The following is a 27,645-nucleotide window of genomic DNA, read 5'->3' as shown; positions in this document are numbered from 1 at the left end:
GGAAATTCCACGATTTCATATTGACTGCTATTCCACACTTCCCTCGCCAGCCGGCTGGATTCCCACCATCGCTCGATCGGGGACGCACCTCGCCCACCCGCTCACTCGTCCACTTAAAAGTCACTCGTCCGCGAATCGTCAACTCTTCGTCCAACAACTTTACCCATTCACTTATTCACCTACTCGCTTCTAAACAAGCATCCATCCCACTCACCCCTCCCACCCACTCAATCCACCCCTTAATCATGGCTCTTCGTTTAATGCGTTTGCTATTGGGTGCTATCCTCATTGGAAGGGCCGCCACCGCTGCTGCTGCTTTTTTCATAGACAGACAATCCACAGTAGTTAATCAGCCCCTGTGGGGGGGGGAGAGATGTTGCCATGGGTACCGTCCCTCACTACGTGTTGCCGTGGGTATCCTGCTTCTCTGCGGGTTGCCATGGGTACCGTACTTCCCTGTGGATTGCCGTGGGTACCGTGCCTCTCTGTGGGTTGCCGTGGGTACCGAGATTCTCTGTGGGTTGCCGTGGGTACCGTGCTTCTCTGCGGGTTGCCGTGGGTACCGTGCCTCTCTGTGGGTTGCTGTGGGTACCGAGATTCTCTATGGGTTGCTATGGGTACCGTGCCTCTCTGCGGGTTGCTGTGGGTACCGTGCCTCTCTGCGGGTTGCTGTGGGTACCGAGATTCTCTGTGGGTTGCTATGGGTACCGTGCCTCTCTGCGGGTTGCCGTGGGTACCGTGCCTCTCTGCGGGTTGCTGTGGGTACCGTGGGGTGACACCCAAGGGCACTGCCGCCACGCCGTGGCCAATTTATTCAACAAGAAAGCCACTTGTCGCCACCCCCCGCATCACGTGGCTCGCGCTAAATCATTCAGCCGCATCGCAGTATAGAGATTTATAAAAGTGTAGATACATTTTATTAAAGGTTAAATCATAGAATATACCCGACTGCGCATTTCATCGAGAGAGTTAAAAGCATGGCTAAAACTTCGAGTGTAGCGGCGATGGTCGCAGGCATTTGCAGCGGTGCTGGTGATCGTGTTATTGCGTCATTTGTGGTGGTGATATCATCGGCGGTAGTTGTGGTGGTGATGAGGCATGCAACTGGTAGTGGCGGTGACCGCGTATGTGGTTGTGGTGCACGTAGTGCACGTGGTAGTTGTGTTGTCACACCACGACGGGCACGCCGCGCTGGGGGACGTAGGGCGTGGGGCGGGTCACCATGGTGATGCAGTCGAGGATGGGGCACACGCTGAGACACAGCGTGCAGCCCGTGCAGCGATCGGTCACGAGCGGAACGTGGTCGTGCTCGCCAAACTCTATCGCCTGCACGCGCACGCACACAAAGATCCCCCGTATAGCCTTCACCAGACTGTCGGGGCAGGTGCTGTTGGCGCGTAGCAGCACCCAAGGGCGTGCGGTGGCCCATCGCCACGCCCGGCCGCCTTTTGTCTCCCAGCGATGATGGTTACACACGCCACCACGAGGTACTCATTTGAGGCCGACCAGACCTAGGGGAAGCCCAGGACCGGTTCAGCTAATCGTCACCGGTGTCGGTGACCGTGAGCGGGAATCAACCGGAGTTTGTAGAGCGGCACGCTAACCGCTGCACCACCGCTACCCATGCGCACACGTGGGTGTGCTTACAGGCGATTACATACGCCAACAACAAGCGCCATTCGTCACCGAGTGGCGGTGACTTCAGCTCGGCACGAGTCCCAGGCGATGTGCACTTTTAAGGCCACGCAGAAGTGTCGAACGCCCGTTTGGCAGGAGGCCACGGGACAGACCCAGGTGCTGCCATGGAGTTGACTGGCAGACACGCTCCCACCACCTGTGCGCTCGCCCCTACTGTGCCAATATTTTGCATACAACAACAACAACCACCATTCACCACTAACTGGCGGTGATGTCACCATGGTGCTTGTGCCAGGCTATGTGCACGTTAAGGCCTCGTCAATTATCAAAATACAAACCACGTGGACACACGCGCACTGCCACGCACCTGGTATCCCGAGTCGTTGCACGTGAGGTAGCACTTCCCGCAGTTGATGCAGAGCTCGGGGTCCACCACGGCCACCACCTGCTGCGAGTTGTCCAGCTCCGCGTAGGAGCCGATGTGCGCCAGAGCCCGGCCAATCACGTCCTGGGGTGATGGCCAAAGGTCATTGGGTCTCTTGGTTCCTGTGTCTCTGTGGGCCCCGTGGCCCTGGCTCCGTGGTCCTGGTATCCCTGCGTCTGTCTCGTTCTGTGGCCCACGTTGCTGCGCCCGAGTAGCTCTCTGTGTCTCTGTCTTTCAGTGGCCCCATGACGCTGTGCCCCAGTGTCCCTGTGTCTGTCTTTCAGTGGCCCCGTGACGCTGTGCCCCAGTGTCTCTGTCTTTCAATGGTCCCGTGACGCTGTGCCCCAGTGTCCCTGTGTCTCTGTCTTTCAGTGGCCCCGTGACGCTGTGCCCCAGTGTCTCTGTCCTTCAGTGGCCCCGTGACGCTGTGCCCCAGTGTCCCTGTGTCTCTGTCTTTCTGTGGCCCCATGACGCTGTGCCCCGGTGTCCCTGTATCTCTGTCTCTCAGTGGCCCCGTGACGCTGTGCCCCAGTGTCCCTGTGTCTCTGTCTTTCTGTGGCCCCATGACGCTGTGCCCCGGTGTCCCTGTATCTCTGTCTCTCAGTGGCCCCGTGACGCTGTGCCCCAATGTCTCTGTGTCTCTGTCTTTCAGTGGCCCCATGACACTGTGCCCCGGTGTCCCTGTATCTCTGTCTCTCAGTGGCCCCATGACGCTGTGCTCCGGTGTCCCTGTGTCTCTGTCCCCTCCTTGTCCCCGTATCTCTCGCCACCTTGACGTGCGGCGTGGCTTTGCTGGGTGCGTGCCGGGGCTCCGTGGTGGGGGCCGACATCTCTCCGCCTCGCTGCTTCGCCTCGGCGAGCAGACGGCGCCGCTCCTCCAGGAAGGGCCCGAAGTGCGGGAGGCTCTGGGGGGACAAGGCGGCGCGGGGGGGGGAGCGCGTCGCTGTGAGCCGGGCGGCAGTCGCGGAAGGGAAGACCTCGCATCTCTCTCTCGCATCTCTCTCTCTTCTCGGAGCAGCCAGGTTTGCAAGGACGGCGGACGCTATATGAGCAGGTTACAGATATACCAACAGCATCACCAACATCGTCGAGCACGGTCAGCCCACTGCTGGATGAAGGCCTTCTCCCAAGGCCTCTCACGATCAGGCGACGTTGTAATCTGCTACCACCTATTAACTAACTATAACTCTAAATAACTTTTATTTTCGCAGATGAGACCCGCTGAGCTATAACATCTCTTTTTCAGAAGTGACCTGGCTACCACAAATTATAGCTCAACGAAGTGGCCTATCATCATGGATGTTGATTCTAAATGTGGAGGGAAAAATCGGAGGACCCAGAGAGAAATCCACGCGCCCATTGGAAGAGAGAGAGACACGCAAACTTCAAATATACAGCAGCAGGCGTCCGGGTCGGGATCAAACCCGCAATTTCCTGCATACCAGGCGAGGGAGTTAACATCTCTTAGCCACCGCAGCGCGTCCCAACCTGAACGAGAGCCAATAGCGATTGCTGCTGCGGTGTTTGTCATCATGGTTGTAGTGTCACGTGACACCACGGCTCAACGGTAAGTTCGATCGTACGTCACACCCCTGCTGCCCCCCCTCTCTGGACCGTCAACGAGCCGGCGAGCCCACCTTGCCGAGGAGCTGCGGTAGGCGGGGCAGGATCTTGCCGCGCTGGTGCTGCGCCGTGGGGGGGCTCTGCCCCTCCCAGGAGCGGAGTTCGTCCACGGAGCCCAGGTAGAGGAGCGCTCGCAGCCCCGAGCAGTAGTCGTCGATCAGCGTGAAATCCTGGTTCTGTATCGCACTGCTCACCTACGGCACGCACACCCACGGCGTGGCACGTACACTCAGCATGTAAATACAGCACGTACTCTCAGCACGTACACTCAGCACGTACACTCGGCACGTACACTCGGCACGTACACTCAGCGTGTAAATACAGCACGTAAATACAGCGTGTGCAGTGGAAGCAGCACACAGCATGAATGCACACAGCACATGAGTACCCAAGACAAAGACACACATGCATACACTTCCCCACAGTATGCCCACACATACACTGCACACACCACATCCGTGCATGCCCAAAGCACGCGCACGCTCATCAGACATGCAGACACACAACACGTGCGCACGGACACACACACAGCACACACCACGCATGTGCATGGTGTGTGCACTATCCACACACACAGCACATGCGTGGTGTGTGCGTGTGCACTATGCACACACACAGCACACTATGCACACTATGCACACACACAGCACACGCGTGGTGTGTGCGTGTGCACTATGCACACACACAGCACACTATGCACACTATGCACACACACAGCACACGCGTGGTGTGTGCGTGTGCACTATGCACACACACACAGCACACTATGCACATACTTGCACACACAGCACACACCACGCATGTGCTGTGTGTGTGTGTGCACTATCCACACACACACACAGCACACTATGCACACACTCACACACACAGCACACTATGCACACACACAGCACACTATGCACACACACAGCACACTATGCACACACACAGCACACTATGCACTCACACACACAGCACACTATGCACTCACACACACAGCACACCATACACTCACACACACAGCACACTATGCACACACACACAGCACACTATGCACACACAGCACACTATGCACACACAGCACACTATGCACACACAGCACACTATGCACACACACACAGCACACTATGCACACACACAGCACACTATGCTCACACACACACAGCACACTATGCATACACACACACATCACACTATGCACACACAGCACACAGCACGCACACACGCACACACACACACAGCACATACACTCGCACACACACAGCACCCCCACCTGGAGCACCGAGGCGCCACAGTGCAGAAACTGGAGGCCGGCCTCTGCCGAGTCAATGCCGCCCGTGGCCATGATGGGGAAGCCCGGCAGCGCTTTGGCGATGGCCGACACGGCCCGCAGCGCCACGGGGCGGATCGCATTGCCTGCACGCGCACGCAGGCACGCACGCAGGCACGCACGCAGGCACGCACGCAGGCACGCACACGCAGGCACGCACGCAGGCATGCACTCAGGCACGCACACAGGCACGCACGGCGGTCAGACATCTGTATATAAGACTCCTGCATAAACGCGTTCAATAAAGCCGTGAATGACGGATGGTGGTTTCGTGTCCCGTGGTGCGGTGCGATGTAGAGCGTTGTGGCGTGGATGTGTGGTGCGGTATCACCAGACAAGGTGCGGTGTGGTTGTGGATGTGTGGTGCGGTATCACCAGACAAGGTGCGGTGTGCATTGGTGTGGCTGTGACGGTCTCGCCGAACACCCCAATCGGTGTACAGCGCTGGTGCCGTGACTGTGGCGTGGCATGGTGAGCAGCGCCGGTGTGGTTTCATTGTGACGTGAAGTGGCGAGTAGCGTGGTGGTTATCGTGGTGGTTATTGTTGCCGTGGTTGCTGCGGAGGTTGTGGCGACAGTTGGTGGTGGCGGTCTCACCGGACATGCCGCCGTACGTGGTCCTCTGCTCGACCCCCACCGCGGGCCACGGTCGCCCGTTGGCACGCAGGCCCATGAGGCCCGACACCGTGTTGGTGGCCGTCACGCCGTCCGCTCCTCCTGCTCGCGCGCATACACAAAAGACAAAAGATCCCCAACCCCGGTATGGCCTCTAGCGCACTGGTGGTTATCCTCAACCTTACAATTTTTTTTTAATCCTTTATATTAAGTTCGCTTGCTTGCTTAGGACCGTGCAAATCTTTCCGTCGTTTTTTAACCCACTTCCCGTGATCCAATCGAGCTGACATTTTCCACACAGACTCGTTGTGCGTGACAATGTTCGTGAAAATTTTTTTCAAAAATGTTACACTTTTTAGGACAAAAATATTATATTTAATTACCAATTGCTTAATGGTGCAATGCAATCATCTGGCCCATAGGTGGCAGCCATCTCAAGCCAGAGGACGAGAGGACTCTCGCCGCCACGCATATAAAGGATTTATAGTGAAAAACTTTGTTTTTACGGGTTATACTTATTTTTGGCTGCTGTTGAATTTTGTTTCAACCGAATAAGCCAGCCCCAGCACCCTCACTCCTTGTGTGGCTCCAACGTGCGTTTTAGACTGTTGAGATGAGTTTTCAAATCGAGGGGATACATCCTAACCAGCAAGTAACTGCAAGCGAATACAAATAAAACCACACGGACCGTCCGCACGCGCCCCGCCATTCGTTCACGCTCTCTGGTTACTAAACTCTTTGGTTCTTTCGGTAAAGTCACGTCGTTAGAAATAAAATCAAACAAATCACGACTTTTCGATTGGAACACAAGCAATCTTCATCAGGTGGTAAAACCACAGCAAGAAAAAATGTTGCCGAAGTGGGAGAGAGAACTGCCGTGTCAAGAGGTTATATAGGTAAGAAGGGGGGGGGGGGCAAAGGGGGGAGGGGAACGCTGCGTGAGCGCTAGGGGAGAGAGGACGTGAGGCGGGGGGGGGGGAAGTGGGAGGCTGGGAAACTGGGGATGCGGGGGGGGGGGAATTAACTCGGAAAAATAGACCAGTACCCAGCAGATATGATGGCAACAACCATAAACAGTTAAGGTTGTACCTGGTTAATAACATCCTTCCAATGATTGCTCAATTTGTATCCATCTTCTCGGTTGAAGTTATGTCTACGTTTATATATCTGGATGGCTTCATGAACAAACCTTTGATTTTAGCCCGAAGGTTTGCAGAGTGCCTTGGTCTCGGCAAAAACAATATCATGAGAGCCCACAGCGTTATAGCAATGGTCAGCCACGGCAGAGGTATTGGTTCTGCCGTGTTTCAGATCTGCATTGTGTTCGCGAAACACGGTCCGAGACATGTCGTTTCGTTTCCCCGATGTAACCGCTGGTTACTCTTGGAAACCCACATCGTTTCACGACCAACGTCTTCAGAAAGGAATTTCATATCGTTCTGGGTCACCGTGTGGATTCACGATCTACGCAGTTATTCTACACCGACAGGTCCATGCAACGTGATTGTTCACCAACTACTCGCGCACGATATCATTTCACGTTCTAGATTTGAAGCTTTCGTGACTGCAAGGATTCATACTCTTAGTTTTTATCGGTAAAGTCACGTAGGTAAAAAAATGAAATTAAAATTAATAAAAAATAAAATAATAAAAATCACGTTTCGGAAGCAACACGAGTCTCCGTCATCAGGTGGAACCGTCACAGCCAGATTTGCTGTATCACTTCATTTTTTTAACCTACGTGACTTTACCGAAAAAACGAAGAGTATCATTTCACATGTTTATCAATCGCCTCGCCGTAACCCACCATCGGACATTGCCACGTTACCCTCCAAGGGTCTGCGTACCCCCCTCCCTCACCCCCCCCCCCCCCCAGCTCTCCCCACTGCTCACCCCCCCCACACCCCTCCCAGCTCTCCCCACTGCTCACCCCCCCACACCCCCCCCCAGCTCTCCCCACTGCTCACCCCCCCCCCCCCACACCCCCCCCCAGCTCTCCCCACTGCTCACCCCCCCCCCCACACCCCCCCCAGCTCTCCCCACTGCTCACCCCCCCCCCACACACCCCCCCCCAGCTCTCCCCACTGCTCACCCCCCCACACCCCCCCCCCAGTTCTCCCCACTGCTCACCCCCCCACACCCCCTCCCCAGCTCTCCCCACTGCTCACCCCCCCCCCACACCCCCCCCCAGCTCTCCCCACTGCTCACCCCCCCCACACCCCTCCCCAGCTCTCCCCACTGCTCACCCCCCCCACACCCCCCCCCCAGCTCTCCCCACTGCTCAACCCCCCCCACACCCCCCCCAGCTCTCCCCACTGCTCACCCCCCCCCACACCCCCCCCCCCAGCTCTCCCCACTGCTCACCCCCCCCACACCCCCCCCCCCAGCTCTCCCCACTGCTCAACCCCCCCCACACCCCCCCCAGCTCTCCCCACTGCTCACCCCCCCCCACACCCCCCCCCCCCAGCTCTCCCCACTGCTGGAATGGGCCGGGAAGGCGGCGGGGGGCTCTCACCCTCCTTGGCGGCGCTGGCGATCACCACGATGTTGGTGATGTTGGGCGTCATCTTCGCGAAGAACGGAACCCGCACCGTGGCGCGAACCCAGCGGCAGATGTTCCGCACCAGCTCGGGGTCCTGCACACGCGGACAAAGACAAAGAACCCCCCCATATAGCCTTAACGGACTGTTGGGGCAAGTGCTGTTAAGCGAGCAGCCAGCACCACGCCCGACCGCTTTTGTCTCCCCAGTGACAATGTCTATACATCGCACCGGGTACTCGCTTTAGGTTGAGTCGACCTGGGGGAGGCCCAGGACCGGTTCAAATAATCGTCACTGGTGTTGGCCGTGAGAGGGAATCGAACTCTGGTTGCCGGGTTCGTAGCGCAACGCGCTAACCGCGACACCACCGCTCCCCGTGAACACACGCATGTTGCACACGCACACACGCATGTTGCACACACACACACGCATGTTGCACACACGCATGTTGCACACACACACGCATGTTGCACACACACACACGCATGTTGCACACACACACGTACACACACATGTACACGCACATTGTGTATTGTTGCACCTCTGTGTTCTTTCACCTGTCCTGTTGTGTACTGGTTTATTTTACGTGTTTCGTGTCTGATCATGTCTCTCCGTGTCTCTCCGTGTCTCTCCGTGTCTCTCCGTGTCTCTCCGTGTCTCTCCGTGTCTCTCCGTGTCTCTCCGTGTCTCTCCGTGTCTCGCCGTGTCTCGCCGTGTCTCTCCGCGTGTCTCCGCGTGTCTCCGTGTCTCTCCGTGTCTCGCCGTGTCTCTCCGTGTGTCTCCGTGTCTCTCCGTGTGTCTCCGTGTCTCGCTGTGTCTCTCCGTGTCTCGCCGTGTCTCCGCGTGCTCCCTCACCTGCCCGCACGCGAGCCCCATGCCGCGCTCCCCCATGCCGTGCGGGCAGGAGAGATTCAGCTCCAGCGCGTCGGCTCCCGACTCCTGCACAACCGCGGAGACATCGCCAACATCATCACCACCATCACCACCGCCATCATCAACATCACCGTCATCACCACCGTCATCATCACCACCATCACCGTCGTCATCACCACCATCACCGTCACTACCATCACGACCGCCACCATCACTACAACCACAACCATCACCGCCATCATCTCTACCATCACAGCCACAACCATCTCCGCCATCACAAACCATCGTCACCACCATCATGAACACCAATATCACAACCACCATCACAACCACCATGAACGCATCCAGCAGCCGCACCATCACCACCATCACCACCATCACCACCGTTACCATCAACGTCGTCATCACCTTTATCGTGGCCAACATCATAGCCATCAAGCCATCATTACCACCACCACCAATGCAATCACCACGATCACCACCACCACTGCAATCACCACGATCACCACCACCACCACGATCACCACTGCAATCACCACGATCACCACGATCACCACCACCACTGCAATCACCACGATCACCACCACCACGATCACCACTGCAATCACCACGATCACCACAATCACCTCAGCCATCTTGGCGAGCTGGGTCCAGTCCTCCTTGATGTAGCCGCACATGATGCTGGCGATGATTATCTGCACACATACAAAGACAAAGACAAAGATCCCCCGGATAGCCTTAACAGACTGTTGGGGCAAGTGCTGCTTCGCGAGCAGATCCTTTGAAGGCCGGCACGGCGCACGAAGGGCGTGTGTCTCCGTGTGTCTCCGTGTGTCTTCGTGTGTCTCCGTGTGTCTACGTGTGTCTCCGTGTGTGTCCGTGTGTGTCCGTGTGTCTCCGTGTGTTTGTCCGTGTGTCTCTTTGTGTCTTGGTGTGTCTCCGTGTCCCAGACATGTCCCCTCCGCTCATCATCCTCGCAGCGGCGGCTTTTTGGCTCGGCCATCGAACAAAGGCGGTGGTCACTGCCTCGTCGCGCGGCGCTTTCAGATGCGCGCTTCTGCGGCCGTCTGGAACGCTCTTTCTCCCCATTAGCGCGGTTGGCTACATACAGTGCTAAAGAAGTTAAACATACACACGTACAATGTGTCTGTGTTCCAATTACGTTGCTGTTCCCTACTGTGTCTCTGTGTACCCTCATGTGCCCCACCCCCCCCTCCCCCCGTATGTCCCCCCCCTCCCCCCGCATGCCCCCCTCATGTCCCCCCCCCCGAATGTCCCCACTCCCCAATGCCCCCCCTTCCATGCATATCCCCCCCAACGTCCCCCCCCACCCCGCACTCCTTGCATGTCCCCCTCCCCCCATATCCCCCCCACCCCACGTCCCCCCCCCCCGCGAAGTCCCCCCCCCCCCCGCGCCCCCCACCTTGTCCGGGAAGTCCCTCTTGAGCTCGGCGACGCTGCGGCACCAGTAGGCGCTCGTCTTCTCGCTGATGAGCTCGATGTTGAGGAACGAGCCCTGGCCGGGCCCCAGCAGGGGACCCGACGTGGTGCCGCGCACGATGCGCGGGGACACGTTCGTCACCAGGTCCTGCACACCGCACGTTACCATGGGGACACGTTACCATGGGGACACGTTACCACGGGGACATGCTCGTCACCAGGTGCTGTACACCGCACGTTACCATGGGGACACGTTCGTCACCAGGTCCTGCACGCACGCACGTTACCACGTTACCATGGGGACACGTCCGTCACCAGGTCCTGCACACACGCACGTTACCACGTTACCATGGGGACACGTTCGTCACCAGGTCCTGCACGCACGCACGTTACCACGTTACCATGGGGACACGTCCGTCACCAGGTCCTGCACGCACGCACGTTACCACGTTACCATGGGGACACGTTCGTCACCAGGTCCTGCACGCACGCACGTTACCGCGGCGCCTCCACCCAACCCCGACCTTGACGACAGTCGCACGCCAAGATCCCCCGGGGTAAACGCCGTTGACGAAAGGCTACAGGGGGGCAGCAAGTGATGTTAGCAGCGAGTAGCGGCGCCGGTGAAGGCCGGCACGGCACACGAGGGGGGGTTGGGAGGCCAGCACCACGCCCGGCCGCCTTTGATGTTTACTACACACCGCACCAGGTACTCGTTTAGGGCCGAGTCGACCTAGGGGAGGCCTCCAGCACCGGTTCAGATAATCGTGACCGGTGTCGGTGGCCATGAGCGGGAATCGAACGCGGCTCGCCGGGTTCGAAGAGCAATGCGTTAACCACTACGCCACCACTCGCACACACACAAACACACGCACACACAGCCACCCCTACAGTCCCACACACCACACACGCGCATGCACACCGCACACTCTCACACAGACAAACACACGCGCACACAGCCACACCTACAGTCCCACACACCACACACGCGCATGCACACTCACACACAGACAAACACATGCGCACACAGCCACACCTACAGGCACACACACCACACACGCGCACACTCACACACAAACACACGCGCACACAGCCACCCCTACAGTCCCACACACCACGTACCGCACCACACTCGCACCGCACACTCACCACACGCAATGCACTCGCACCGCACACTCGCACCGCACACCGCACAACACACTCGCACCACAGACTCACAACACACACTCGCACCGCACACTCGCACGGCGTGCCACACACTCGCACCGCACATTCACACCGCACACTCGCACCGCACACTCACACCGCACACTCGCACGGCGTGCCACACACTCGCACCGCACATTCACACCGCACACTCACAACACACACTCGCACCGCACACTCGCACGGCGTGCCACACACTCGCACCGCACATTCACACCGCACACTCGCACCGCACACTCACACCGCACACTCACACCGCACACTCGCACCGCACACTCACACCGCACACTCGCACGGCGTGCTCACCTTATCGAGGGAGAAGGTTTTGGTGACGGCGAAGCCCCAGCCGGCGCTGAAGGCGCGGCGGATCATGGCGGAGGTGGTGCACTGCGGCGCGCTCGCCAGCCCGAAGGGGTTGGGGAAGCGCAGGCCGACCATCTCCACGGACAGGTCCACCGCGTCGATCGGCGTGAAGAAGAGGGGCAGCCGCGGCTCGCCGCTCACCGACACACCGTGCAGGGACTGGGGGGGGGGGCACGTGAGGGGGGGGGGCACGTGAGGGGCACGTGAAGGGGGGGGAGGGGGAGCACGTGAGGGGCACGTGAAGGGGGGGGGGGAGGGGGGGCACGTGACGGGGGTGGGGGGAGGGCACGTGAGGGGGGTGGGGGGAGGGGGGCACGTGAGGGGGGTGGGGGGGCACGTGAGGGGGGGGGAGGGGGGGCACGTGAGGGGGGGGGAGGGGGGGCACGTGAGGGGGGGGGGGAGGGGGGGCACGTGCGCAGGATCGGTTCAGATCACCGTTGGCGAGAATCCAGCCCGTGTCGCCGGGTTCGTGGTGCGGCGCGCGATCCACTACGCTGCCGCTCCCCATGCAACAAAGATCCCCCGCATAGCCTGCAACAGACCGTTGGGGCAAGTGCTGTTAGCGAGCACCTGCTGTCTACCTGCAGGTAGGCGTGGATGTGCCAGGCGGCCGTCTTGCCGTCGTTGACCGACTCCACGGTGGTGTTGGCGAGGCCGGCGACGTCGCCGCCGGCGAACGCCCACGGCTCGCTGGTGCCCATCGTCGCCGGGTCCACGCGCGGCACCCCCTGCCGCGTCAGCTCCAGCGGGGACAGCGCACCCAGCACTGCCGGGGGGGGGGTCGGGGGGGGGGGGGTCGGGGGGGGGGGGGTCGGGGGGGGGGGGTCGGGGGGGGGTCACAACCACAGTTATCGGGGAACACGGGGCTGGCCGGCTGACGCGGCAACGTTTTCAAGAACACCGGGGCGTGGGCGACGCTGCGGGCGCCGGATGACGCGGGGATACGGGGAACACAATTGCAGGCTTGAGCGCGGTGGCAGCGGCGGTGCGTTCAGGAGCGAGATGCCAAAGCGGAGGTCTGCTGGCTACGCTGAGAGGGCTTCAGCAGAGTGTTGCTCGAGTTTTGTCGTTCCAATCCTCGTCTTGTTGAAGGAGCGCAGACCGCGGGGTTTGCTTGCCCAGTGTGGTTCATAGTTTGTGGCTTGCGTGGCCACGATCGCGTCACTGTGGCTCGTGTCTTGGACGGACACGCGGGGAAAGAGACGCGCCCCAAAATACAGGGGGGGCGGGGGACACGAGGACAGAGGGACGCGGCGAGACGTGGGAGAAAGCGAGGATAGAGACACCTCTTCTTGGTTCTTTCGGTAAAGTCACGTGGAAGGGAAATAATAAAATAATATTTTTTTTACATTTTAAAATTACAATTCTCACGACGTTTCGGCCACAACGCAAGCAGCCGTCTTCAGGTGAAGAACAGGTCTGTCGGAAAGACAGCGTCTGAATGAACACCACCAAGCTTGGCAGCGTATATTTAAGCTGGGTTAGAGGAGGAAGCTTAGCAGTGTTCATTCAGACGCTGTCTTTCTGACAGCCCTGTTTCTTCACCTGAGGACGGCTGCTTGCGTTGTGGCCGAAACGTCGTGAGAATTGTATTTAGTTTTATTTTTATTATTTTAATATTTCCCTTCTATGTGACTTTACCGAAAGAACCAAGAAGATGAATCCCTGCAGTCACGAAAACTTTAAATCGAAAAAGATAAGAGACGCAGTCGATGCGTGCTGGTTGGTGTCGTGCTCTGTTCCCGCTCAATTTGTCCCGCGTCCCCGTATCCCATGTGGTGGCGACACGAATCTAAATCCCCGCGTCTCGCATGGGACGTGGTGGTGACGGTGGTGATAACAGTGGTGGCGACGGTGATGATAACGGTGGTGGCGACAGTGATGATAACGGTGGTGGCAACAGTGATGATAACGGTGGTGGCGATGGTGGTGATAACGGTGGTGGCGACGGTGATGATAACGGTGGTGGCAACATTGATGATAACGGTGGTGGCGACAGTGGTGATAACGGTGGTGGCGATGGTGATGATAACGGTGGTGGCGACAGTGGTGGTGGCGATGGTGGCGATAACGGTGGTGGCGACGGTGATGATAACGGTGGTGGCGACGGTGATGATAACGGTGGTGGCGATGGTGATGATAACGGTGGTGGCGATGGTGGCGATAACGGTGGTGGCGATGGTGATGATAACGGTGGTGGCGACAGTGGTGATAACGGTGGTGGCGACGGTGATGATAACGGTGGTGGCGACAGTGGTGATAACGGTGGTGGCGACGGTGATGATAACGGTGGTGGCGATGGTGATGATAACGGTGGTGGCGATGGTGATGATAACGGTGGTGGCGATGGTGATGATAACGGTGGTGGCGACAGTGGTGGTGGCGATGGTGGCGATAACGGTGGTGGCGACGGTGATGATAACGGTGGTGGCGATGGTGATGATAACGGTGGTGGCGATGGTGGCGATAACGGTGGTGGCGATGGTGATGATAACGGTGGTGGCGACAGTGGTGATAACGGTGGTGGCAACAGTGATGATAACGGTGGTGGCGACGGTGATGATAACGGTGGTGGTGACGGTGGCGATAACGGTGGTGACGACGGTGGTGATAATGGTGGTGACGACGGTGATGATAACGGTGGTGGCGACGGTGATGATAACGGTGGTGGCGACAGTGATGATAACGGTGGTGGCGATGGTGATGATAACGGTGGTGGCGACGGTGGTGATAATGATGGTGACGACGGTGATGATAACGGTGGTGGCGACGGTGGTGATAATGGTGGTGACGACGGTGATGATAACGGTGGTGGCGACGGTGATGATAACGGTGGTGGCGACGGTGATGATAACGGTGGTGGCGACGGTGGCGATAACGGTGGTGGCGATGGTGATGATAACGGTGGTGGCGACGGTGATGATAACGGTGGTGGCGACGGTGATGATAACGGTGGTGGCGACGGTGGCGATAACGGTGGTGGTGGCGGCGTTGGTCCGGACATCCGCGTCGCCGCCGCACCGGCGGGGTCGAGCAGCGTGGAGCCGAAGGCGGAGATGACGAAGTCGGCCTTGACCACGACCTTCTGCTCCTCGTCCTCCACCCAGCGGCCGTCCTCCTGCTGCTCCGAGCGCGCAAACTCCACGGCGCAGATGCGGCCGCCGCGCGTCACGACGCGACGCGGCGACGCGAACGGGAGGAACTCGCAGTGCTCCTCGCGGGCCACCTCCACCTGGCGGGGGCGGGGGGGGGGGACACACGGGGTCACGGGGTCACGGTGACAAGGGGACGGCGTGTATGTTGGTGAATCCCCAGCGGGGAGATGGTGATGATCGTGGCGGTGTTGATGATGGTGGCGGTGGTGGTGATGATAATGCTTTTGATGACGACAATGGTGGCGATCATGGTGATGGTGGCGATGATGATGGCCATGCTGTTGATGACGACAATGGCGGCGATGACGGTGATGGTGGCGATGATGATGACGATGCTGTTGATGACGACAATGGTGGCGATGATGGTGATGGTGGCGATGATGATGACGATGCTGTTGATGACGACGATGGCGGCGGCGATCAGTTCGATGACGACGACGACGAGGGCGCACCTCCTCGGGCACGGCGCGCATGTTGGTGAAGCCGCGGCGGAACGCGACGAGCACGCGGCGCGCCCCGCAGCGCAGCGCCGACGTGGCGCAGTCGAAGGCCGTGTCGCCCGCACCCAGCACCACCACCACGCCACGCAGCGCGGGCAGCTGCGGGGACGTGCACCCACACAGGCCTGCACTCGCACACGCACACACGCACACACACGCACACACGCACACACACGCACACACACGCACACACGCACACACACGCACACACACGCACACACACGCACACACGCACACGTATGTTACACAAAGACAAAGGTCTCCCGCCCCCCGCCACCCGCGTAGCCTTTAACAGACTGCTGGGGGCAAGTGCTGTTAGCGAGTGGCAGCAGCGCCTATGAAGGCCGGCACGGTGGTGCACACAAAGGGGGTGGGGGGAGACAGCACCACGCCCTGTCCGCTTTTGTCTCCCCGATGGCAATGTTGACACTCGTCGCACGAGGTACTCGCTTTAGACCTAGGGGAGGAAGTGGGACACGGCGGACGGGAGACACGGGGGGGGGGCACATCGGTGGTGCGGAACATCGCCCAATAGGGGAGACAAAGGCGGCCGGGAGGGGGGCAGGGTTGTGGGTCGGCGTGTACCGGGCTTGCTGGCCTTGGCGACGCGTGGCAGGAAGGACTTAGAGGTGAAGAAGCCCTGCTCCTCCGTGAGGCCCTCAAAGAGCGGAGCCACCGTGGGCTCCGGCAGCCCTGAGCAGCAACGAGCAGCGACGAGCAGCGACGAGCAGCGACGAGGTGACGGGTGGGGGGAGGGGGAGGGGTGAGACAGAGGGGGGGGGGTAACAATTTGAGGAAGAGGAATGGAGGAGGCAGTGATAGTTGTGGTGGCTCGTGGTGGTGGTGGTTGTGGTGGTAGTTCTAGTGGCTCGTGGTTGTGGTGATAGTTGTGGTGATAGTTGTGGTGGTTCGTGATAGTGGTGGTAGTTCGTGATTGCAGTTGTGGAGGTGCGTGATGGTGATTGTGATGGTTGTGGTGGTTGTGGTGGTGGTGGTGCGTGATTGTGGTCGTGGTTGTAGTGGTCGTGGTTGTAGTGGTCGTGGTGGTTGTGGTGGTGCTTGATGGTGGTCGTGGTGGTTGTGGTGGTCGTGGTGGTTGTGGTGGTGCGTGATTGTGGTCGTGGTGGTCGTGGTGGTTGTGGTGGTTGTGGTGGTTGTGGTGGTGCTTGAGGGTGGTCGTGGTGGTTGTGGTGGTGCGTGATTGTGGTTGTGGTGGTTGTGGTTGTACCGATGCCGATGAACACCGCTGCAAATCCGTCCTTGCGCAGAGACTCGAGCGTCAGGTCTCCCACAGCCAGAGCACGTCCACACTCCACCTGCAACCACAACCACAACCACATTCAACCACAACCACAGTCAACCACAACCACAACCACAGTCAACCACAATCACAGTCAACCACAACAACAACCACAGTCAACCACAACCACAGTCAACCACAACCACACTCAACCTGCAGCCACAGTCAACACGCAACCACAACCACAGTCAGCGCGGTTGGCCAGGAGAGGTGTTGGCTGCTGTGTTGGCCGGCTCTCCGTGTCGCGTCGTGTTTATAAGTTTACCAGCTTTGCCTTTTCTCATTCATTCTCACCTGATGACGGTTGCTTGTGTTGCTATCGAAACGTCGTATTCTGTTATTATTAGATTTTATTTTCCACGTGACTTTACCATAAAGAACCAAAGAGTGAAGTCGGTTTGAGTTTAACGTGAGTTTACCTTGACGCCCAGGTCCTGCATGAGCCGATTTTATTTGATTTTATTTTCCACGTGACTTTACCATAAAGAACCAAAGAGTGAAGTCGGTTTGAGTTTAACGTGAGTTTACCTTGACGCCCAGGTCCTGCATGAGCCGATTTTATTTGATTTTATTTTCCACGTGACTTTACCATAAAGAACCAAAGAGTGAAGTCGGTTTGAGTTTAACGTGAGTTTACCTTGACGCCCAGGTCCTGCATGAGCCGATTTTATTTGATTTTATTTTCCACGTGACTTTACCATAAAGAACCAAAGAGTGAAGTCGGTTTGAGTTTAACGTGAGTTTACCTTGACGCCCAGGTCCTGCATGAGCCGATTTTATTTGATTTTATTTTCCACGTGACTTTACCATAAAGAACCAAAGAGTGAAGTCGGTTTGAGTTTAACGTGAGTTTACCTTGACGCCCAGGTCCTGCATGAGCCGATTTTATTTGATTTTATTTTCCACGTGACTTTACCATAAAGAACCAAAGAGTGAAGTCGGTTTGAGTTTAACGTGAGTTTACCTTGACGCCCAGGTCCTGCATGAGCCGATTTTATTTGATTTTATTTTCCACGTGACTTTACCATAAAGAACCAAAGAGTGAAGTCGGTTTGAGTTTAACGTGAGTTTACCTTGACGCCCAGATCCTGCATGAGCCGCACCTCGAAGCGCACGGCCTCCAGGGGCAGCCGGAACTGCGGGATCTCAGACGCGCTGCGCTCACACGGACACAGGCAAAGGTCCCCCGTGTAGCCGACGCAGGCTGCTGGGGCAAGTGCCGTTAGCGAGCAGCACCAATGAAGGCCGGCACGGCATGCGAGGGGGCGTTGTGGTGGGTCGTGCCAAGCCCGGCCTCCTTGGTCTCCTCAGTACTGATGTTTTTTACGCACCGCGCCAGGTACTGATTTAAGGCTGAGTCGACCGAGGGGAGGCCCGGTACCGGTTCGTAGCGCAGTGCGTTAGCCACTGCACCACCGCTTGCGGAGTGCCGCACTGCTACGGTGCGAGGAGTGAGTAAGAGAGTGCGTGATTAAGTGAGTAAATTAGCGAGCGAGTGAATATGTGAGCGAGTAAGCGAGTTAGTGAGAAAGCGAGTGAGTGAGAGAGTGAATTAGTTAGTATTTGAGCAAGTGAATATGTGAGCGAGTAAGCGAGTTAGTGAGAGAGCGAGTGAGTGAGAGTGTGAGTGCGTATGTGAGCGAGTGAATATGTGAGAGAGTGAGTGAGTGAGTGAGAGAGTGAGTATGTGAGCGAGTGAGGAAGTGAGTGAGCGAGTGAGCGAGCGAGCGAGCGAGTGATCGAATGAGTTTGTGAGTGAGCGAACGAGTGCGTGAGTGAATATGCGAGAGAGTGAGCGAGCGAGTGAGTGAGCGAGCGAGTGAGTGAGCGAGTAACCAAGTGAGCGAGCGAGTGAGCGAGCGAGTGAGTGGGGTCGCACCTCAGCCCCCCGGTGTAGTCGGCGCGCTCGTACACGGTGAGGCGCGAGTAGCCGAGCCGCGCCAGGAACGAGGCGCAGCTGATGCTGGCCGGGCCGCAGCCCAGCAGAGCCACGCGCTCGCCGCACGCGGCCGCCCGCGACCCCACGGGGGGCAGCGCCGGGTCACACACCTGGGGCACCCCCATGAGGCGGAACACCTGGGGGGAGAGGGGGGGGGAGGGGGGTGGAGGGGGGGGGGGGGAGGGGGGGTGGAGGGGGGGGGTGGAGAAGGGTGGAGGGGGGGTGTGGAGGGGGGGGGTGGAGGGGGGGTGGAGGGGGGGTGGAGAAGGGTGGAGGGGGGGTGGAGGGGGGGGTGGAGAAAGGGTGGAGGGGGGGGTGTGGAGAGGGGGGGTGGAGGGGGGGTGGAAGGGGGGGTGTGCAGGGGGTGTGCAGGGGGTGTGGAGGGGGGGTGGAGGGGGTGTGGAGGGGGGGTGGAGGGGGGTGTGGAGGGGGGGTGGAGGGGGGGTGGAGGGGGGGGTGGAGGGGGGGGTGGAGGGGGGGGGTGGAGGGGTGGAGCGGGGGGGTGGAAGGGGGGGTGGAGGGGGGGGGGTGGAGGGGGGGGGGCACGGTCGGGAGTCAAACCGGGTTCGTAGAGACGTGGAACTGCAACTCTGGCTGACGCACACACACACATGTGCTCAGAAGACACAATATCCCCCGTGTAAGCCTCAACAGACTTTCGGGGCAAGTGCTGTAGCGAGCACCTATGAAGGCCGGCACGGCACACGAGGGGGGCGGGTAGACAGCACCATGGCCGGCCGCCTTTGTCTCCCCAGTAGCAATGTTTACTACGCACCGCACCAGGTACTCATTTGAGGCTGAGTCGACCTAGGGGAGGCCCATGACCGGCTCAGATAATCGTCACCGGTGTTGGTGGCCGTGAGCGGGAATCGAACTCGGGTCGCCGGGTTCGTAGCGCTAACCACTACGCTACCGCTCCCCACACACACACAGAGTCACACACAGAGACACACACATTCACACCAAGACCCCCACCCAGAGTGTATGAACAAACCCGCTGGTATCCCCGTGTCTCCCTACCCCTGCTTGCCCGATGTCCCGTGTAGCCCCGTCTCCCCCTTACCCCCCACGTCCCCCATACACCCTCCCCTCATATACCCTTCATATCCCCCCGTCTCCCCCATACCCCCCCCCCCCGTCCCCGCGCGCGCACCTCGGTAGCGAAGTGCTGGAGCCCCCCGATGTTGATGGGCCCCTCCTCGGCGGCGTAGAGGTTGCAGCCCCCCACGCACAGGTCGGACGTGGGGCACACCATGCCGCACGACAGCCCCAGCGGGTTCTCCGACAGGATGGCGCGTGCCGCACCATAGTAGTTCTAGCGGGGGGCGGGGGGGGCACACGGGGAGAGGCGGGGAGGCACACGGGGACACACGGGGAGACACACGGGGAGACGTGGGGAGACGCACAGGGAGACGTGGGGAGACACGTGGGGAGACGCGTGGGGAGACACACAGGGAGACACACGGGGAGACGTAGGGAGACGCGTGGGGGGAGACGCGGGGAAACACACAGGGAGACGTGGGGAGACACACAGGGAGACACACGGGAGACACACGGGGAGACGTGGGGAAACACACGGGGAGACACACGGGGAGACGTGAGGAGACGCGCGGGGGGAGACGCGGGAGACACGGGAAATTATAGGAGACACGGGAAATGATGGGGAGACACTCTGTGAAGGGGTACACTGGGGTGCACTCTGTGAAGAGGCACGCTCTAAGCAAGTAAGAACATTTCTTCTTGCGCACTCTTGTGAGTGCAGTCAATGCCGGTGCGCACCGATCGACACTGGGATGCCCTCTGTGAAGGGGTACATTGGATGCCCTCTGTGAAGGGGTATATTGGGATGCCCTCTGTGAAGGGGTACATTGGGATGCCCTCTGTGAAGGGGTATATTGGGATGCCCTCTGTGAAGGAGTACATTGTGGATGCCCTCTGTGAAGGGGTACATTGGGATGCCCTCTGTGAAGGGGTACATTGGGATGCCCTCTGTGAAGGGGTACATTGGGATGCCCTCTGTGAAGGTCACCCCACGGTCGGGGTAAACACTCATTGATAACTTGGGGCGGGGGAGGGGGGCGGGGATAATTTGGGGTACACTCTGTGAAGGGATTGTATGCTCCAGCTCTTTTCCCGGGGCCAAAGTTCAAAGCCACGTGGAGTTGTGGAGCTCTGGACCGGTCATTCCGGGTTGTCCACGTCCCCCCCCCCCCCCACCTGCGGCCCCTCGTGACGTCACACCCCCCCACCCCCTCCACCCCTCCCTGCCCTCCTCCCCCACCGCCGTCCCCCAAAGTCAAGGCCGCTGTCCCCACGTCACGCCGCAAGGTCAATAATGGCTTAGGGGGCCGTCCATAAATGACGTCACGCACCTAAGGGGGGGGGGGTAGACGTTTGTGATGCCGTGTGACGAGGGGGCACTGGCGATGAAGGTTAAGGGCGGTGAGGGTGGTGAGGGTGGTGAGGGTGGTGAGGGTGGTGAGGGTGGCGAGGGTGGTGAGGGTGGTGATGAAGGTGAGGGTGGTGAGGGTGGTGATGAAGGTGAGGGTGGTGAGGGTGGCGAGGGTGGTGAGGGTGGTGATGAAGGTGAGGGTGGTGAGAGTGGTGAGGGTGGTGAGGGTGGTGAGGGTGGTGATGAAGGTGAGGGTGGCGAGGGTGGTGAGGGTGGTGAGGGTGGCGAGGGTGGCGAGGGTGGTGAGGGTGGTGATGAAGGTGAGGGTGGTGAGGGTGGCGAGGGTGGCGAGGGTGGTGAGGGTGGTGATGAAGGTGAGGGAGATGGTGAGGGTGGTATGAGGTGGGTGGTGAGGGTGGTGAGGGTGGTGATGAAGGTGAGGGTGGTGAGAGTGGTGAGGGTGGTGATGAAGGTGAGGGTGGTGAGGGTGGTGAGGGTGGTGAGGGTGGTGAGGGTGGTGATTCGGTGAGGGTGGTGAGGGTGGTGAGGGTGGTGAGGGTGGTGATGAAGGTGAGGGTGGTGAGGGTGGGAGGGTGGTGAGGGTGGTGATGAAGGTGAGGGTGGTGAGGGTGGCGAGGGTGGTGAGGGTGGTGATGAAGGTGAGGGTGGTGAGGGTGGTGAGGGTGGTGAGGGTGGTGATGAAGGTGAGGGTGGTGAGAGTGGTGAGGGTGGTGAGGGTGGGATGAAGGTGAGGGTGGTGAGGGTGGTGAGGGTGGTGAGGGTGGTGATGAAGGTGAGGGTGGTGAGGGTGGTGAGGGTGGTGAGGGTGGTGATGAAGGTGAGGGTGGTGCGGGTGGTGAGGGTGGTGAGGGTGGTGATGAAGGTGAGGGTGGTGAGGGTGGCGAGGGTGGTGAGGGTGGTGATGAAGGTGAGGGTGGTGAGAGTGGTGAGGGTGGTGAGGGTGGTGATGAAGGTGAGGGTGGTGAGGGTGGTGAGGGTGGTGAGGGTGGTGAGGGGGAGGGTGGTGAGGGTGGTGAGGGGTGGTGATGAAGGTGAGGGTGGTGAGAGTGGTGAGGGTGGTGAGGGTGGTGAGGGTGGTGAGGGTGGCGAGGGTGGTGAGGGTGGTGAGGGTGGTGAGGGTGGTGAGAGTGGTGAGGGTGGTGAGGGTGGTGAGGGTGGTGAGAGTGGTGAGGGTGGTGTGTGTGAGGGTGGTGAGGGTGGTGAGGGTGGTGATGAAGGTGAGGGTGGTGAGGGTGGTGAGGGTGGTGAGGGTGGTGAGGTGGTGATGAGGTGAGGGTGGTGAGGGTGGCGAGGGTGGTGAGGGTGGTGATGAAGGTGAGGGTGGTGAGAGTGGTGAGGGTGGTGAGGGTGGTGAGGGTGGTGATGAAGGTGAGGGTGGTGAGGGTGGCGAGGGTGGTGAGGGTGGTGATGAAGGTGAGGGTGGTGAGAGTGGTGAGGGTGGTGAGGGTGGTGAGGGTGGTGAGGGTGGCGAGGGTGGTGAGGGTGGTGAGGGAGGTGAGGGTGGTGGAGTGGTGAGGGTGGTGAGGGTGGTGAGGGTGGTGAGAGTGGTGAGGGTGGTGAGGGTGGTGAGGGTGGTGAGGGTGGTGAGGGTGGTGATGAAGGTGAGGGTGGTGAGAGTGGTGAGGGTGGTGAGGGTGGTGATGAAGGTGAGGGTGGTGAGGTGGTGAGGGTGGTGAGGGTGGTGGGTGGTGAGGGTGGTGAGGGTGGTGATGAAGGTGAGGGTGGTGAGGGTGGCGAGGGTGGTGAGGGTGGTGATGAAGGTGAGGGTGGTGAGAGTGGTGAGGTGGTGAGGGTGGTGATGAAGGTGAGGGTGGTGAGGGTGGTGAGGGTGGTGAGGGTTGGTGATGAGGGTTAGGGTGGTGAGGGTGGTGAGGAGGGTTAGGGTGGTGAGGGTTGGTGGTGAGGGTTAGGGTGGTGAGGGTTGGTGATGAGGGTTAGGGTGGTGAGGGTTGGTGATGAGGGTTAGGGTGGTGAGGGTTGGTGATGAGGGTTAGGGTGGTGAGGGTGGTGATGAGGGTGAGGGTGGTGAGGGTGGTGAGGGTGGCGAGGTGGCGAGGGTTGGTTGAGGTGGTGAGGGTGGTGAGGGTGGTGAGGGTGGTGAGGTGGTGAGGGTGGTGAGGGTGGTGATGAAGGTGAGGGTGGTGAGAGTGGTGAGGTTCGTGAGGGTGGTGAGGGGTGGTGTAGGGTGGTGAGGGTGGTGAGAGTGGTGAGGATGGTGAGGGTGGTGAGAGCTGGTGAGGTTCATGAGGGTGGTGATGAAGGTGAGGGTGGTGAGGGTGGTGAGGGGTGGTGAGGGTGGTGAGGGTGGTGAGGCGGTGGGTGATGACAGTGAGGGTGGTGAGGGTGGTGAGGGTGGTGATGAAGGTGAGGGTGGTGAGGGTGGTGAGGGTGGCGAGGGTGGTGAGGGTGGTGAGGGTGGTGATGAAGGTGAGGGTGGTGAGGGTGGTGAGGGTGGTGAGGGTGGTGAGAGTGGTGAGGGTGGTGAGGGTGGTGAGGGTGGTGAGGGTGGTGAGGAAGGTGAGGGTGGTGAGGGTGGTGAGGGTGGCGAGGGTGGTGAGGGTGGTGAGGGTGGTGAGGAAGGTGAGGGTGGTGAGGGTGGTGAGGGTGGTGAGGGTGGTGAGGGTGGTGATGAAGGTGAGGGTGGTGAGGGTGGTGAGGGTGGTGAGGGTGGTGATGAGGGTGAGGGTGGTGAGAGTGGTGAGGGTGGTGAGGGTGGTGAGGGTGGTGAGGGTGGCGGAGGGTGGTGAGGGGTGGTGATGAAGGTGAGGGGTGGTGAGGGTGGTGAGGGTGGTGAGAGTGGTGAGGGTGGTGAGGGTGGTGAGGGTGGTGAGGGTGGTGATGAAGGTGAGGGTGGTGGAGTGGTGAGGTTCGTGAGGGTGGTGAGGGTGGTGAGGGTGGTGAGAGTGGTGAGGATGGTGAGGGTGGTTGAGAGTGGTGAGGTTCATGAGGTGGTGATGAAGGTGAGGGTGGTGAGGGTGGTGAGGGTGGTGAGGGTGGTGATGAAGGTGAGGGTGGGTGAGGGTGGTGAGGGTGGCGAGGGTGGTGAGGGTGGTGGGGGTGGTGAGGGTGGTGAGGGTGTGATGAGAGGGTGGTGAGGGTGGTGAGGGTGGTGAGGGTGGTGAGAGTGGTGAGGGTGGTGAGGGTGGTGAGGGTGGTGAGGGTGGTGATGGTGAAGGTGGTGAGGGTGGTGAGGGTGGTGAGGGTTGGTGAGGGTGGTGAGGGTGGTGTGATGAAGGTAGGTTGGTGAGGAGTGGTGAGGTGGTGAGGGGTGGTGAGGGTGGTTGAGGGTGGTGAGGTTGGGGTGGTGAGGGTGGTGAGGGTGGTGAGGGTGGTGAGGGAGGTGAGGGTGGTGAGAGTGGTGAGGGTGGTGAGGGTGGTGAGGGTGGTGAGGGTGGTGAGGGTGGTGAGGGTGGTGAGGGTGGTGAGGGTGGTGAGGGTGGTGAGAGTGGTGAGGGTGGTGAGGGTGGTGAGAGTGGTGAGGGTGGTGAGGGTGGTGAGGGTGGCGAGGGTGGTGAGGGTGGTGATGAAGGTGAGGGTGGTGAGGGTGGTGAGGGTGGTGGAGGGTGGTGATGAAGGTGAGGGTGGTGAGGAGTGTGAGGTTCGTGAGGGTGGTGAGGTGGTGAGGGTGGTGAGAGTGGTGAGGATGGTGAGGGTGGGAGAGTGGTGAGGTTCGTGAGGGTGGTGAGGGTGGTGAGGGTGGTGAGAGTGGTGAGGATGGTGAGGGTGGTGAGAGTGGTGAGGTTCATGAGGGTGGTGATGAAGGTGAGGGTGGTGAGGGTGGTGAGGGTGGTGAGGGTGGTGAGCGTGGTGAGGGTGAGACTCACCTTGTTGGCGATGCTGGTGATGAAGGTGAGGGTGGTGAGGGTGGTGAGGGTGGTGAGGATGGTGAGGGCGGTGAGGGCGGTGAGGATGAAACTCACCTTGTTGGCGATGCTGGTGATGAAGGCCTTCACGTCGATCTGGGTGGGGCAACTCTTCTGGCACGGCGCGTCCACACACTTGAGGCACCTGGGCACGGGCGGCACGGGCAGCCCCCCCCCTCGGAGTCAGGGGTCCTCACCGCGACGACCCTCACCCTCGTGACCCCCCCCCCTCTCATAGCCTCGCCGTGACCTCGACGCTCTACGATATCGTAACATTCCATGGTGTGTGTGTGCTTGTGTGCGTGTGTGCGTGCGTGCGTGCGTGCGCAAATGTGCACTGCGCTGCGAACCCGGCGGGCTGGCTTCAACTCCCGCCCAGCGGTGACCGGTGATAATCTAAACTGGTCCTGCCCTCCCCCCTAGGTTGACTCAGCCTTAAATGAGCGGCTGTGCTGGATGGGGTGAACATCGGCGCAAGGGAGACAAAGGCGGCCGAGCGTGGCCATGCCGCCCCGTTATTAGCTGCGCTGTCCCGGCCTTCGCAGGCGCTCGCCGACGGCACTTGTCCCAGCAGCCTGTGCAGGCTACACGGGGGAGCTTTGTCTGCGGTGTGTGCTGGACGGTACCTGGATGCCTCGCGCACAGCACCCCTCTCTCCCAGCGTCGTGTGCTTGATGTCCTCGAAGTTCTTCTCCAGGGACTGGCACGGTCTGCACCGTAACGGGACACACACCAGCACCGTATTGTGAGACTCGGCTCTAAGAGAAGCTGTCCTCTGGTGTGGACCAATCAAGTTCAAGGACAATGCATACTTTGTCGATTTAAAGCTTTCGTGACTGCAGGGATTCATTTCTTGGTTCTGTTCGGTAAAGTCACGTAGAATGGAAATAATAAAATAATAAAAATTAAACATTATAAAATTATTCTCACGACGTTTCGGCCACAATGCAAGCAAGCCGTCCTCAGGTGAAGACCAGATCTGTCTGTTTATATTTTATTATTTCCATTCTACGTGACTTTACCGAAAAGAACCAAGAAAATGCATACTTATTATCAGAGTGTGTGTTTTTTGTTTGCATTCTGACCGTAGGTATTGTGGTTAATGCAAACTGATTCCTTGTAAAAAGGTGTCAGTTTTGTTGCCAAAAAAAGGGGTAAAACCTCTATTATTACATTACTCTCTTGATTTGAAGCTTTCGTGACTGCAGGAACCCATACCCTTCGGTTCTTTCGGTGAAGTCCCGTGGGTAGAAAACTAAAATAAAACGAGTAATAACAAATCACGACGTTTCGATCGCAACACAAGCGGTCGACCTCGGCGCTGGTTGGGCAGCTCCACTGCTGGATGATTACTCGTTCCGCCTGAGGACGACCGCTTGTGTTGCGATCGAAACGTCGTGCTTTGTTATTTCTCGTTTTATTTTAGTTTTCTACCCACGTGACTTCACCGAAAGAACAGAAGAGTAACCATTGCTATTTTTTTTTCGATTTAAAGCTTTCGTGACTGCAGGGATTCATCTTCTTGGTTCTTTCGGTAAAGTCATCACGTAGAAGGGAAGTAATAAAATAAAAAATAAAACAATAAAATAATTCTCACAACGTTTCGGCCACAACGCAAGCAGCCGTCCTCAGGATTGGGGGTGGGGGTGTAAAAAGGTGAGGACGGCTGCTTGCGTTGTGGCCGAAACGTCGTGAGAATTATTTTATTACTTTAATTTATTATTTTATTACTTCCCTTCTACGTGACCTTACCGAAAGAACCAAGAAGACATTACTATTTTATGTATTGGACCAGGTAAGGCCCTGCTCAGGTATGGGGCCATCCATTTAGTACGTACGCATGGAGGGGGGTGAGGGGTGAGGTTCACCTAAATGCGTACTGACATTGTACGCATAGGAAAGGGGGGGGGGGGGGGGGAGGGCTGAAGCCTCGATAATAAGTTGTCTACATTAGCCTTCAATGAGTTCGATAGTCCGGCGGTGGATTATCTATTTGCTTAAACACGTTAATATGATTAATCATTGATCGTTTCTTCACGGATTAGATATCGGCCGTTCTATAGGATTGGGGGGTGGCGGGTGTTAAAAGTACGCGTGTGTACAGGGAGGGGGGGAGGGGTCAAGTTTTGACAGATTTTTGCGTACCTACTCAATGGACGGCCCCTATATAGGAGCTCTTTTTCAGAAGCAACATGGCCACCAATGATAGCTCAACGAAGTGGCGGCTTCTCATCACGTGGACATTTAGAGCATCCAAAAATCCTAATCGCGTGACGTTGATTCTAAACGTGGAGGGGAAAACCAGAGGACATAGCCAACCACACTAATGTGAGTTGCGGGGTGAGGAGCGGTGAGGAGCAGTGAGGAGTGGTGAGAAGAAGTGGTGAGGAGTGGTGAGGAGTGGTGAGGGGGAGTGGTGAGGAGTGGTGAGGAGGAGTGGTGAGG

The 27,645-nt window shown here is 58.8% G+C and overlaps 1 protein-coding gene across 2 annotated transcripts; it reads right to left on the bottom strand.

Moving 5' to 3' along the window:
• Positions 1-890: 890 nt before the first annotated feature.
• LOC133346378 (dihydropyrimidine dehydrogenase [NADP(+)]-like) lies at positions 891-25,911 on the bottom strand. 2 transcript variants are annotated; one of them, XM_061557893.1, is made up of 21 exons: positions 25,827-25,911; positions 25,258-25,345; positions 20,078-20,239; positions 18,865-19,061; positions 18,059-18,140; positions 16,914-17,001; positions 16,271-16,378; positions 15,638-15,810; positions 15,052-15,262; positions 12,612-12,796; positions 11,974-12,189; positions 10,445-10,609; positions 9,648-9,716; positions 9,004-9,087; positions 8,124-8,244; positions 5,591-5,710; positions 4,938-5,080; positions 3,700-3,879; positions 2,833-2,967; positions 2,006-2,146; positions 891-1,326 (listed from the first exon to the last, which is right to left on the bottom strand). In XM_061557893.1, exons 3-21 carry the CDS (start codon positions 20,177-20,179, stop codon positions 1,168-1,170), a joined length of 2,679 nt encoding a protein of 892 aa, XP_061413877.1. In that variant the 5' UTR covers positions 20,180-20,239; positions 25,258-25,345; positions 25,827-25,911; the 3' UTR covers positions 891-1,167. The 2 variants fall into 2 exon arrangements, with proteins under 2 accessions (XP_061413877.1, XP_061413875.1); XM_061557891.1 differs by lacking the exons at positions 25,258-25,345; positions 25,827-25,911 and adding an exon at positions 25,162-25,181.
• Positions 25,912-27,645: the final 1,734 nt, after the last annotated feature.

Source organism: Lethenteron reissneri, chromosome 24, assembly GCF_015708825.2.
Source record: "Lethenteron reissneri isolate LAM-NWPU_2019-01 chromosome 24, ASM1570882v1, whole genome shotgun sequence".
Lineage (NCBI taxonomy): Eukaryota > Metazoa > Chordata > Hyperoartia > Petromyzontiformes > Petromyzontidae > Lethenteron > Lethenteron reissneri.
The sequence above is the reverse complement of the archived record's forward strand: the minus strand, read 5'-3'. Positions and strand labels throughout refer to the sequence as shown.

Excerpts from the sequence above, each read along its gene's own strand:
- LOC133346378 (XM_061557893.1), bottom strand. The coding sequence starts at position 20,179 with ATGGTGTGCCCCACGTCCGACCTGTGCGTGGGGGGCTGCAACCTCTAC. Across the intron at positions 15,811-16,270 it reads CGCCAAGGCCAGCAAGCCCG|GCCTGTGTGGGTGCACGTCC; the intron begins GTACACGCCGAC and ends GTGCGAGTGCAG. Across the intron at positions 8,245-9,003 it reads TGGGGCTCGCGTGCGGGCAG|GACCCCGAGCTGGTGCGGAA; the intron begins GTGAGGGAGCAC and ends CCGCGTGTGCAG.